This window comes from Myotis daubentonii, chromosome 2 (genome assembly GCF_963259705.1).
Source record: "Myotis daubentonii chromosome 2, mMyoDau2.1, whole genome shotgun sequence".
Lineage (NCBI taxonomy): Eukaryota > Metazoa > Chordata > Mammalia > Chiroptera > Vespertilionidae > Myotis > Myotis daubentonii.
In genome coordinates this window covers 129,265,731-129,279,422 of record NC_081841.1, presented here as the reverse complement: position 1 = coordinate 129,279,422, position 13,692 = coordinate 129,265,731, and the positions used below count along the sequence as shown (strand labels likewise).

General features: G+C 36.8%; 1 protein-coding gene across 3 annotated transcripts in view; it reads left to right on the top strand.

Annotated features, from left to right (window-relative positions):
* The window catches only part of VPS36 (vacuolar protein sorting 36 homolog), a 45,408-nt gene extending 32,151 nt beyond the window's left edge, over positions 1-13,257 (top strand). For 2 of the 3 annotated variants that reach the window (XM_059684522.1, XM_059684520.1), the window contains 8 exons: positions 3,397-3,429; positions 3,552-3,629; positions 4,172-4,306; positions 6,304-6,369; positions 8,258-8,322; positions 9,107-9,191; positions 10,130-10,206; positions 10,287-13,257. In XM_059684522.1, coding sequence (XP_059540505.1) covers positions 3,397-3,429; positions 3,552-3,629; positions 4,172-4,306; positions 6,304-6,369; positions 8,258-8,322; positions 9,107-9,191; positions 10,130-10,206; positions 10,287-10,380 — 633 coding nt within the window. In that variant the 3' untranslated portion in view covers positions 10,381-13,257. The remainder of the gene's footprint in view (positions 1-3,396; positions 3,430-3,551; positions 3,630-4,171; positions 4,307-6,303; positions 6,370-8,257; positions 8,323-9,106; positions 9,192-10,129; positions 10,207-10,286) is intronic. The other variant, XM_059684521.1, reaches the window with a different exon arrangement.
* The last annotated feature ends 435 nt before the right edge of the window (positions 13,258-13,692 follow it).

Sequence of the window (13,692 nt, the reverse complement as noted above, 5' to 3'; positions counted from 1 at the left end):
TCTGCAGCAGTGCTAAAGATGTCTGACTGCTGGCTCCCAGTCAGACATCCCCCGAGGGCTCCCAGACTGTGAGAGGGGGCAGGCCCAGCTGAGGGACCCCTCATCCCCAAGTGTATGAATTTTGTGTACCGGGCCTCTAGTTTGAAAATAAAAGGTTACATTTCGATCTGATCTGTAAACATGTCTTTCTGGCATGCTTTCAATGTCTGTAATGTTATTCTCCTTATTTTTCTCCTTTTAATTTTTTGTGGGATTTGACCTTGATACTTTGCTATTGCTCGTTTTCATGTGAAATTCATTTTCTTGAACTTTTAGAGCAAGAGCTAATTCAGGGTAGCTTTTCTCACTCCACAGAGCTCACTCTCCTGCTGTGTTCATACAGTGTTAAAAAGGTGGTGGCTGCTTTCTGTGATTTCCTGGCCCTGTTTCCATCCTATTTTTATCTGAACCTTTTTTCTCTTTCTCTCTGTTATCCCTACCTTGCTGAATTTTTGAGTCCTCTCTCAATTGTTTCTCCCCAGTGTGGGATCCTGTCCTGGAAGAGAAGCCTGAAGGGTCAGTTTCATGAGTTCACAGGCTGTGTCAGCCATTCCTGAGGACCTCTGTACCCACCCAGTATTGAAGGGGCAAAGCCCTTCCAGTGTGTTACCGTCCTCAGGGTGGCCCATCTCACTTTCCAGTGACCAGCTGTGGCATCTTTTGGAGTTATATGATTTTAGATCTATCAGTTGCCCTGGTGCCTCCCTTTTCTTTCCGCTATCTAGATGCAGGTCTTGTGGCTCTTGGTGTTTTTGTGGATATCTTGTCACTTAGTTTTGTAGTATATGTTGTCTGTGGTTTTGAAATATAGTCGCCCCGTCTGTTTTTATGTTGGGAATTGGAGAGATTAAAAGACTATATTGTCATAGCCACCATCTTCCTGGAATCTTTTATTCCCATTAAATTCCAGCATTTTTGCATTAGAGGGGTTCTTACTATCCAGAGAACTGATCGTTTCAGAGCTAGTGACTAGATTTGAAACCAGGATTATGAGAACTCAAGTTTTTTGATTTGCAGGCAAGTATAGTCCACTACATCATGGCCATTCTCTTTGCCACCCAAAAGGTCCTATCACTGTCCTTTTTCAGTGACTTTTGTTGTCATCTCTTTTGTGTGACACTTTTGGAGATGGCATCAAGCAATGAATTAAATTTGCATTATTAGTGTTCATTTTTCTGAACAATACCATACTGCTTTAGTGTTCAAAATATTGTTATTAATTTATGAAATATTACTGTGTTTCAATCTAATTTCCACAGTTGCATTACTCAGTGTATTCTACACAAGCATTGTGCTCTCTCAGGCAGGTCATTGATTTATTCAGTAGATAGTCCCTATTCTCTCCTTTCAGTGAGCCCTGCATCAGATGTTGTAGGTATTGCAGTGATGTGCCAGGTAGGCAGGCAGACTGGCTTTCTCTACAATGTGAGAAATATGTTAGAAGAAAATAGTGGCTGCAACAGGAAGACATAATGGGCCCTCTTCTGTTGGAGTCAGGGAAGGCTTGTTAGCAGAAGTAATGGAAGTCAATGCCTGAAAGTTGAGCAGCTGCCAGCAGATGACTAGTAGGGATAAGAGGATCCAGGAAGAGGGAAAGGAATATGAAAAGGTACAGAATTAAGAATATTGAAACAGAAAATTAAGGAATATATTAATAGTTACAGAAACTAGTGACCAAAGTAATGACTGAAAGTCAGTAAGAAATAATGCTACGAATTGACTTAAGAGGGTACCTTCAGGCTTTAAGGTAGATGCCACATTTTTTCAAAATTGGAACGGAAATTTGATTGTGGACATGGTAGAGGGATAGTAGGTTCTATAAATTGGCAAATGAAATAAAAGAATGAGCACGTGCATCTATTTTGCATTTTTACCTGTATTGCTTTAAGTTTATTGTAGGTAGTTTCTCCACCCATTTTTTTGGATAGTTGGCTAATTTCAAATTTTAGAATAATAGAAATACAAATGAGGAAGCTTTTGTTTGTGTTTTATAATTACTGAAATTGTTTTATAGGAAATTCTTCTATAAATATAAAATATTTATATTTGTATTTTATGAACCATAAGAAATAAGGGCTAATCTATGTATTTTGTGTGAATTCACTATTTTAGCATTTTCAAGTGAAAATATAATATAGTAAATAAAGTGATTTATCATAAAAAGTTTAAAAGTATTGTTATCCTAGCTTCTCTTAATTTTCTTTCAATATTCAAAATGAAAACCTAGGTATGTAAAGTGTGAGTGTGTTTTATTTTTGAACACTGGGTTGGTGTGTGATTTGCCCTCCATTTAAGTGTTAGGATTGACTAAGTTTCAGAGCTGGTGCCCACAGTTTCCCACAGAAGGTTTCCTGCATCTGCTGGCTGTTGCTGATAAGAATCCAGTGTTTAAGCCTTTTGTTTATCTGAGGAAATTCCTGTTAGGTGTGTGCACATTCCCCTTTGTTTTCGGTATTAGCTTTAGTGAACTGGCCATAAGAATCCTACACAACACTTATTTTAGCAAAGTCCTTTTGCAGATGGGGAATGCTTTCCTGCAAATAATTAACATGGGAATGAGCTAATCAGAACCTATTGATTACTATTCTATGTGAACCAGAAGATTTTCAAATAATGATATATTGCTCAATTGGTTTTTAAAAAATAACATTTGTGTACATTAATTAGACAGAAGGTATTCTACACTGGAAGTATATTTTTGGTAATTTGTAACATTTATTATAAATATGTCTGATTAAATTTGAAGAGACCTTTGAAGTGTATATTCATTGTAATAAACAGTCAAAAGTTTTTATTTAGATATGTTTTTGTGGTATTTGAATGTTTTTCTTTTATGATATTCACTATATTCAAAACCACAGGTATAATATGTTCAGTATTCAGAGGCTGAGATTTATGGTTTCAGTTAAATCACACCTGCTATTAAAGCCAAAATTGTTATGCCCAAAGTATTCCTGCAGCTGCATATTGTCGTTTTCAACCAGGAAAGCTTTACAATGCCTCTTATCAGGAAATGGTTTTGGGAAAAGATAGTGACAAATTTTCTTATTTGTGTTAAAGGACAGTAAATAATATTTTCTGAACTATCACTTATGTCACCCTTTGTTTTTTTAATCACCTTTTAACTCTTTGGAATTTTGAAAAGTTGTGTGTGCAAGTTTTTTTAGGAAAATTTATGGTTTCTTAGCTAATCTGACTTAGAATAAGGTAGATTTATCACTTGTATAAATATTTATATAAAAATTTGAAGAAAAATTCATACATTTTTATCATAGGGAAGAAAATAGAGTGCTTTCATTGCTTTAAAACATTTTGATTCTTTAGACAGATTCTAACAAAACTAATTTCTCATTTCAGGCCTTTGAAGACCTCAGCAAGCTAATGGTCAAGGTATATGTCATTTAAATCTATTAAATTCACACCAATTATGATGCAGTTTTGAAAATATATTTTGTTAGCAGACTCTTTGGGGACAGTTCTTTCTTTTCACTCTTTTACTGTGCTCTTGACAGGCTAAAGAAATGGTGGAGTTATCAAAATCAATTGCTAATAAGATTAAAGACAAGCAAGGTGACATCACAGAAGATGAGGTAAATAGGTTGCTTTTTAAGGCATGAGAAACTACAAAAATAATGCAGTGATGTTTTAGTGGCTTACCAGATTGCTTTTTTAATGTAGTGTTTTATTTCTTTTAGAACTTGAGGACATATGAAAGTGCTAAAAAAAAGCCATAAAAACTGTTAATTTTAGGGAGATTATAGGATATTTCAGTAGCTTTGCCTTCAGTGTATAAGACATATATTGAAATATGTAAGGAGTGTCTATTTTATATATCATAAGTTTCATGTCTGTTTCATTAAATTTGTCTACAGTCTGGTCAAGCCATTTTTCTAAGTTCTCAGTTGTATCATTTGGTTGGCATTAACCATAGCATAGTTATTTAAATCACCTCTCACACCAAACTTGTGAAGTAAAGGGAGTGTGAGATAGCAAGATGGAAGGAAGGATAATTAGATTTATGCAGGGAACTATGATAAGTAATTGAGTAGAATTGAATTTATGATGGAAGGATTTCAAATGTTGGGAGAGAATAATTTTGAATTGTCTTTTTGTGCACTTTCTCCTTTTATAGACCATCAGGTTTAAATCCTATTTGCTGAGCATGGGAATAGCTAACCCAGTTACCAGGGAAACCTACGGCTCAGGCACACAGTACCACATGCAGCTGGCTAAACAGCTGGCTGGAATATTGCAGGCACCTTTAGAGGTAAAAACAAAACCTACGTGGTCTTTTTAATTTGTGTTGTTATTTCTGTGTAATCAGAAATCTTAATAAGAGCATAACTCCTTTCATGATGTGGTTACTGTTTAACCATGTTTTTTTTCTCTCAGGAATATTAAATTAGTTCAGTGTACTTATTAATGGATTCTTTGTCAGTAATCTTCTAAATTGTTTTTAATTTTCACTTAAGATATCTATAGCTTTCTAAATCTAGTTGATATGAAGTTTTTCTTATCTCTTATTTTCAAAAGGAAATATATGATTTCTATATATTTAGCTATTTTTGTATATCAGTAGTCAATATACAGGGTGGGGCAAAAGTAGGTTTACAGTTTGTATGGCAAATAATACAATAATTAACAAATAATAATACAGGAATAAACTGTTTCACATACAGCTACCTACTTTTGCCCCACCCTGTATATGTACTATTAATTTCATAAGATTTCTCTTCTAGTCTAACATTATTCAGGCAATCAAAACCTTACTTATTAAAGCACTTGCATTAAGAAATATTTCAAACATGAACAAATAGACTAGTATAATGAATCCTTATGTCCATCTAGCTTCTTCTGTAAGCCAACCTCCACTCTGAATTACTATAAAGCAAATCCCTGACATCACAGCACTTTTATCTGTAAATATGTGTGTAATTATGATAATAAACCTTGAAATGTAATTATAATCCCATTTTACACCTGAAAAGTTAAAAATAACTTTTTAAAATTATTAAATATCTAGTTACTTTTCACATTTTCTCTTACAAATGGTGTTTCAAATCAGAACATATTGCAATTGGTTGATTTGTCTCTCAAGTTTTTTTTAATTCCATGGGTTTTCTTTTCTTCTATCCCTCCCCCCAATTTATTGATTAGAGAAATTAATAGTTATCTGATAGACTGTCTCAGTCTGGATTTTGTTGACTTGTATGTTAACATCGTTCCCTGTAAACTGGTAGTTATATCTAGAAGTTCTTTTTTTTCTGATAATATTTCATAGAGGTGTGTATTTTCATCAGGAGGTACATATGTCTGATTGTCTTTTCTTTATGATGTTAGCAGCCATTGACAGTCATTATCCTCATTATTACTTCACTAGAGGCCTGGTGCACAAAATTTGTGCACTCAGGCGGGGGGGGGGGATTGTCCCTCAGCCCAGCCTGTGCTCTCTCACAGTCTAGGAGCCCCACGATCAATCGACCCCACAGAGGGAGGCCCCACCCACCTGCTGCAGTGCTGCCGCCGGGTAGCCTGGGCCTCCCTCTTTGGCGTGATCAATCACGGGGCTCTGCCATTGACTGCCCCAAAGAGGTAGGCCCTGCCCACCCAGCCCGGGCTCTGCGATGGGTCGCCCCCACAGAGGGAGGCCCTGCCCACCTGCCACAGCCTGCTGGTTGGTGGCCTGTGCCTCCCTCTTTGGGGAGACCATGGAGCCCCCCAATTGATCGATTGACCCACCGGCCGGTGTCCTGGTACTCCTTCTGCAGGACGATCATGGGGCGATGGCTGGGCCCCTGACCAATCACATTGCACCTGCCTTGGCTTGCCTGGAGCCAGTGGGTGTCATAGCATGGTTGTCCAGAAGGTCATCTGGATGGTCGTTCTGCTGTTCAGTCGTTCGGTCAATTTGCATATTACACTTTTATTATTATAGCCTAGGAGTAGCTAAATGGAGATATTCTTACTCAGTTCTATAGTTTCTTTGTTTATTAGCTAGAATAACTTAAAACACTTTTGAAACATGGTGGAGAGACTCTTTTTTCATTTAAGTAAATGTGAAAAGAGTAATAATGACCTTAAAGTCTAGATATTGAATTTAAATGTCTCATGGTATCTGAGTAAGTTCTCCTGTGTGTAAATAGTATTTTTAAAAGCTTCTTAAGAAATTTTATGATTTCCAAATTCACTCTGATTATGTTTTCTAAGAAATGCTAATGTGCTAATTATAACATAATACTTTTAAAATTCTCATTATTTTAATAGGAACGAGGGGGTATAATGTCACTCACGGAGGTGTACTGTTTAGTAAACCGAGCTCGAGGAATGGAAGTAAGCATAGAATATTTAGATTTCTTTTTTTAAAAACTAAATATAGACTTTCTTAATATAATACAAATTTTCCTACAGTGAATACAATTTGAGGAAGGGTTGTGACTATCAAAACTATTTTGAGAAAAAGTATGGTGCAGTGAAAGAATACGACTCTGTGATCTAGAAGGTAGATTCTCTTCCTGGTTTTGCTGAGTGAACTTGAGTAGCTTACTTAACCTCTCAAACTGTTTTTCTACCCTTTCTACCCTTTGGACTGACTGACAGCTTTCAGCTCTACTAGTCTGTGTATGTCTTGTGATTAATAAGTTGGACATGATGCCCTTTCTCTGGGATAGTTAGCTGTTTGACTTAATTGGGTTGGATACAGAGTGCCTGTAGATAACAGAGGGAAAGCTGCCATGCTCCTTTGGCTGTGAATCAGCTGAGGCTATTTTTCAACTTCCATTGACCCTTCACACCCAGATGTCCTTGGCCTCCGAGGTTCTGTCCCTACACTCCTTATGCCTTCACAGTCAAACATAATTTTGTGGTGTCAACAGTTTGCTCTGTCTTTCCAGCGTTCACCCCCGACCCACAAATTAAGCCTATGCTCTTTTTATTTGAATAGTCATAACTGCTATTGGTGAGTGCTTACTCTCCATCAGTCACTCTGCACGTTACCTCATTTATCCTCCCAATAACTCAGTGAGGCAGCTACTTTTATTATCCCAATCTGGTGGTAACCTGGGGTGAGGAAATTGAGGCTTAGAAAGATTAAATAATTTTACATAGATTGCACCTGGAGACTGATTTGATAGGGATTTGGACCCAGGCTGGATTGGCTCCATAGCTGTTCTGTGTGACTCAGAGCTGTGCTTGTCAGCCACCACACTGGGCTCCACAGTCTGGAAGGGTAGCAACTAGCTAGCTACATGTGATGATTGTGAACTTAAAATGTAGTGAATCCAAATTGATGTAAGTGTAAATTACCTCATTTGGAAGACAGTACAGAATAAAGAAATCTTAAATATCTCATTAAAATTTTTTATATCGATTTTACAGGGTGGGGCAGAAGTAGGTTTACAGTTGTGAGTATGCAAAACATAGTTTATTCTTATACTAGAGGCCTGGTGCACGAATTCATGCACCAGTGGGGTCCCTCGGCCTGGCCTGTGGAATTGGGCTGAAACTGGCTCTCTGACATCCCCCAAGGGGTCCTGGATTGTGAGAGGGTGCAGGCCAGGCCAAGGGACCCCACCAGTGCACGATCAGGGCTGGGGAAGAACTCAGGAGGTTGGCCAGCCGGGGAGGGACTGCAGGAAGGCTCCAGGGCGTGTCCAGCCAGTCTCGCTCAGTCCCTATCGGCCAGACCCCAGTAGCAAGGTAACCTACCAGTCGGAGCGTCTGCCCACTGGTCATCAGTGCACATCATATAGCGAGCAGTTGAGCGGCCTTAGCATATCATTAGCATATTATGCTTTGATTGGTTGACCGGATGACTGGACACTTAGCATATTAGGCTTTTATTATACAGGATTATTATTTATTAATTGTATTATTTTCCATACGAACAACTGTAAACCTTTCGCCCCACTCTGTATACTGAATTTTTGATCTATTGGGTATATATGTGTTAAAATTAAATTCACCTGTTTCTTTTAATATGGCTACTAGAAAATTTAAAATTATATATATGGCTTACATTCTGTTTCTATTGGCTAGCACTGCTTTAATGAATAGAAGTTTTTGCTTCTTTGTTAATTTTTTGTTTTGTAGTGATTAAGCCACCTAAAATTCTTGATAAATGATAATTTTAAAAATTTCTCTTCTGTTTTAGTGGTCGTTATAATTATAAAGCATCACTCTATTAATTTGCAGTGTAAACTGGATTTTTTCCCCCCACTAGTTGCTCTCACCAGAAGATTTAGTGAATGCATGCAAGATGCTGGAAGCTCTGAAATTACCTCTCAGGTAAAAGAACCTCTGCAGGAAGTTTGCCAACTATGGCCACTATTCTGCACTAATTAGACAGGAAAGCCCTGCCAGGTCTGCCATCCTATTGGGTGAGCCAACATTTTGCCCCTCTTGAAATTCTATGTTAACAGAATTCACTTGGCACCACAAGCACCTCTGTCATCCTGGCTTCCATCCTGTGCATGGCCCGAGGGGGGTAGTAATCCAACTCTTGTCGTTTTGGCGGAGTGAGATAAGAATCTGGGCTCTTCCCATGAGGTCAGGGTAACTAGCTCCTCTTCCCTTAGACTTTGTGTTTGTCTCTGGAGACCCAGAAGTACAAATGTTCAGCTGTGAATTATATATTTTCCTTATCTTCATGGTTAGAAAAAATTAGCCAGTCAGAGATGTATTGCTTAGTGAATAATATTGTAATAACTATGGTGCCAGGTGGGTACCAGAATTATCAGGTGATAACTTCATAAATTATATAATTCTCTAATCACTACGTTGTACATCTGAAACTAATATGAAATAATATTGAATGTCAACTATAATTGGAAAATAAGAAAATTGAAAAAATAAATAGCCAGATATGTATTTTTTTAGTATGTAGATGATAGTTTATTCATGAGCTTTATAGTTATGTCATGGTTGCTTGTGATTGTTAAGTTTCAAATGCTGTTTTGTGTTAATATTGCCTCATACCTGGGCATAAAAGAAGGTGAATAATATCTGTGCCTCCTTAGTGGTTGAAGGTCCTAGATATTCACAGCTTTGTTCTCCCGCCTGCTGTTTTTAGGCTCCGAGTTTTTGACAGTGGCGTCATGGTAATTGAGCTTCTGTCCCACAAGGAAGAGGAAATGGTGGCCTCAGCCTTGGAGACAGTATGTAAACCCAGTTTCCTCTAGTCATTAGGGCTTGCTGTGAGGACCCAAATGTCTAGCAACTTGAGAAACAGGATTTCCTTTTGAACTTAACTTTACTAAAAAGTAATGTTTGTTGGCCCAGTTAAAAATGGTTTATCATTAACAATGAATAAATTTTAATCATAGTTATTCTCTGAAAGCTTTTTTGAAATGTACTAATGCTCAAAACATCTTACAAGAAAGGAGAATTAGAATTAATGAGGTGTTTTCTTTTTGTTTGAAGCTGTCTTGAGAACAGGTTTTTTAACTTTGTTAATCAGAATGTTATCCATGATAGAACTTTTAATCTTAGTAGCAATTATATAAGTAGCATTACATATATCAAAAGTTGTTTTATGAAATAATTGTTTCAATATGAATAGCAACTGTAGTTTAGATGGATTTTATGCCAAACTGCTATTACTCATCAGGGTACTTGAACTATTACTACCTTCATAGTCTCTATGGTGAGCCTGTATAATTTGAATAGCTTACATTTATTATACTTTTCAATTTAAACTAGATGAAAATACCTGAGACTATAGGTATTTTGACCACATACTTTAAACTACACCGATATATGAAGGTTCTTTATTGGATTGTGTAATATGAATTCAATTAGAATTTGTTATATGTTCCTTTTCAGAATATCAATTTTTTTTTAGACTTTAGTACAGTGCCTTGATTATATTATAGAGGTTTTATGATATTTTAGCCTCTACTTTATTTGGTCTGAGTCCTTCTGCTTTTGTAGAATTAAACATTAGTGAAGACTTAGTTCTATAGTGGGTATTTTTTGGATTTTAGTAGAAAATTCAATAAATTATTTCCTGAGTATAGCTGGTAGAAATTCTTTCTAGGTTAGTACCTAGGTGGTCTAAATTATGACATTTTATTTTGCTGTGTGTTTCTGTTAGGTTTCAGAAAAGGGATCCCTAACATCAGAAGAGTTTGCCAAGCTTGTGGGAATGTCTGTCCTGCTGGCTAAAGAAAGGTAGGTAAGGTCCTTGTTCTTTGTTACAACTTGTGCTTCTGAATGGACAGGTGATTGTGGTTTTCTCCCTTGATTCCTAGGTTGCTTCTTGCAGAGAAGATGGGCCATCTTTGCCGAGACGACTCAGTGGAAGGCTTGCGGTTTTACCCAAATTTATTTATGACACAGAGCTAAGGGTTTTTTGTATTTGAAATACTTCTTATCCATGTACTTGCATCATGTAGAGGTTGTATGATACTGAGCTAAGGGTAAACTCTGATAAACTGAGGATTCACTGGAATTGTAAAACCCTTTTAATTTCTTCCTAATATTATGGGGTAGGAAGTTGATTTAGGACGAATATAGGAAAATACAGAAAATGAATGCCAATGTGAATTTAAAATCATGCTACAGTTATATAGAACCCTCATAGTTTAACTTGAAATATAGTGGATTTTAACTTGGTCATCAAATCTAACCATTTTTAAGAAAGGAATTTAGTTCATGGGAGAAGAAAAAGAGAAGCTGCATGTTGAGACAGGTTAGTTTGTTATTTTGGTGTGACTAAAAGTCACTGAATTATAAATAAGTGAAGTTTTTGTCCAGTCTGGGGGGTTTTTATGAAGCAAGTCCTACATTCAGTGTAGTTTAAGAACCTGAAAACATTGGAACAAAATATCAAACTGCGGTGTGCCATAGGAGGCTCCTTCTAAGGGCTTTTATTAGAAACAGTCATAACATGTCTTCAACAGACAAAGCACCTTAAAAAAGGAGAGAACTGTATCTGACTCACATATATATTACCTGACTAGTTTTTTTTTTAAGTGATGATTTCATGCCTGACATTTAAAGTATGCAACTATGTCATTTTGTTTAAAAAATGCTGTGGATCTTGAAACTGAATTAAAGAGCTGTACAGACATGCCCAGAGATATGATTACAAATCTGGGAAGTAGATGGCTCAGGAACATAAAAGTGGAAAAATAATATGTCTCCTTTTCTTTCCCTTAATGAGTTTCACACCGAACTTTAAAAATCTTCCTATCATATTCTAGCAATATTTTTTCTTTACCCCACACATAAGTTGTGTGGAGAAACTTTCCTGCTAAAAAGTATGACTGAGGTAACAAAAACTGGATAATGCTGAATTTAGATCGCTTAAGTGTTAAAGTGGACTCCCTGACGTTATATGTTCCTGCTGTATAGCATACAGTATGCTGGGATTACCTCAGACTCAGGGACCCGCAGGCAGAGGAGACCCTCTTTCTGAGACTAACTCAGAAGTGGAAGGCAGTGATGATTTCTGGCCAAGCCTCCAGAAGGGATAGTATCTGTGCTGAGGGAACCATTGAGACCAGGAGGAGGCAATACCCAGGTTCACACTCTCAGATGTTCTCAGTGAGGTGAGTGCCACTGCCAGAGGCTGCTACAGGTGCAGGGATCCTCAGCTGCAGACCCAGGGAATCGCTCCAGTGCAGCCAGAGTCAGTCCCTGTTTCCTCCCAGAAAAGTGGCTGTTGCTGCTTCGCGTCCTCCAGTGTCTTGGGAATGTTGTGCCTGAGGCATCCTTCCTTACTCTTCATTTTCCAAATCTGCCACTGATTCTAAATTGTGATGACAGATCCCCTAATTCCTTCATTGCTCAGCCTCAGGTTTGTTCTGGGGGAAATTCAATGTCTGGCTGCCCAAGTCTTTCAGGCCATTGTGTAAGCTTGTTTGGACATAACTCCTCTTTGGGCTGCACAGCTAAGATTGGGCTACTGGGATCTCGCTCTAATGCTGTGGATTCATTACAGCAAACTCACATAATTCAGCATATTTATTTACATTAGTGTGACAACACATTAACAAAAATGGAGCAATCTGAATTGTATACAGTGAACTAAAGAAGCAGTAAAGTGACATGAATATACTAGTATTTTGCAAAAAAACAAATGTGATTGCTTTCACTGTTTTCATTATTTTTTTTGTTAATCTTTATATGAGGATATTTTTTCCATTGATTTTTTTTTTTTTTTTTTTTTTTTTAGAGAGAGTGGAAGGGAGAGAGGGTTGGGGGGTCGGGGGGAGAGACAGAGAGACAGAGACATTGATTGGTTTTCTCTCAAATGTGCCCTGAGCAGTCCGGGGATTGAACCTATGACCCTTTGGTGTGTGGGCCGATGCTCTTAATCACCGAGCCAAACCAGCCAGGGCAGCATTGTTTTATTCTTAACATGGGCATTCTTCACATTTTCCAGACCTCAGTAGATATATTTTTCTTTTTTCAAATAAGGTGTTATTTTGGTCCTCTATTAGTAGAGGTTATGTTTAAATACAACCAATCAGGTCCTAAGTGCAAAAAAGTTCTGTCTTGGTGCTTATCACTGGTATAATTATTGTTTTTTCTTTCGTAACTTTGCTCTTAGGAGCATTAATCTGTTGGTAGCTTTATGGTAATGGAATATTTCTAGTCATATACTGTCCAAAATTTTTTTACATTTTACAAGTGAAGATTGTTTTTTGGGTTAAATGATTGGTATTAATGTATATAGAATAAAGTTATTGCAAAATTTAAAAAATGATTTTTCTTAACTTAGTATCTTTTAAATACTCTTTGGAAAATATCTGAAAATCATAAACCTTTAATCAGAATAAGCCGGTATGTTATAATTTGTTCTTTTAGATTTGTAATCAAGAGTTGATTATCAATATTTTTTACCTCAAGCTCTTACTATTTTAGTTGTTTTAAAAGAATGGCAAATGGCTCATGAACTTTTTAAAAAAAATTCTTGATGTGAATTCCACTGTTGATTGACCAGGTGTATTCATGTGAATGCACTATATCTTGTTCCCTGTCACCAGACTAATATGGCCAGATGTGGATTCATCATGTCATTATTCTCATGCTCATCATCTACTTAAAATGATTCTCCTTTGCCCAATAATCTCAGAGTTTTCATCTTGGAGTAGTAGAGTCATATCTTATAGGGTGGTTAGATTTTAAAGACTATACCTAAGTATGAAATCGAACATGCTCAAAATGATCCTTGAAAATCTCTTAAATGCCAATAAAGTTCTACGTATAGTCTTACATTAGAATCCCTGTAGTGATACCTGGGTATGAGTATTTTATGAATATGGTAAGTACAATATATAATAAAAACTACATATCAGCAGTAGACTTTTATAGCACCAATAATTAAACTGTTTAAATGTGTTTGTCTCTTTTTTTTGCTGCTAGGTATGGTTGAATTTATGTAAATTTATTGCTAATCCCATCCCTTATGATAGATCTAGAGTATTAGCTCCACAAGAGCAGAGATTTTGATCTGGTATGTTCATGGACATAGCCTCAGAGCCTAGAACAGAGCCTGGCACACAGTAAGCACTCAATAAATATTTATTAAATGAACGAACTCTGATGCATTTACCTATTAAAATTTGGCTTCACTTTACCCTACTTTATCTCCCACTCAATTCAATTAAGAAAACATTTTTTCATACATACCAACTTAGTGTGAGGAAC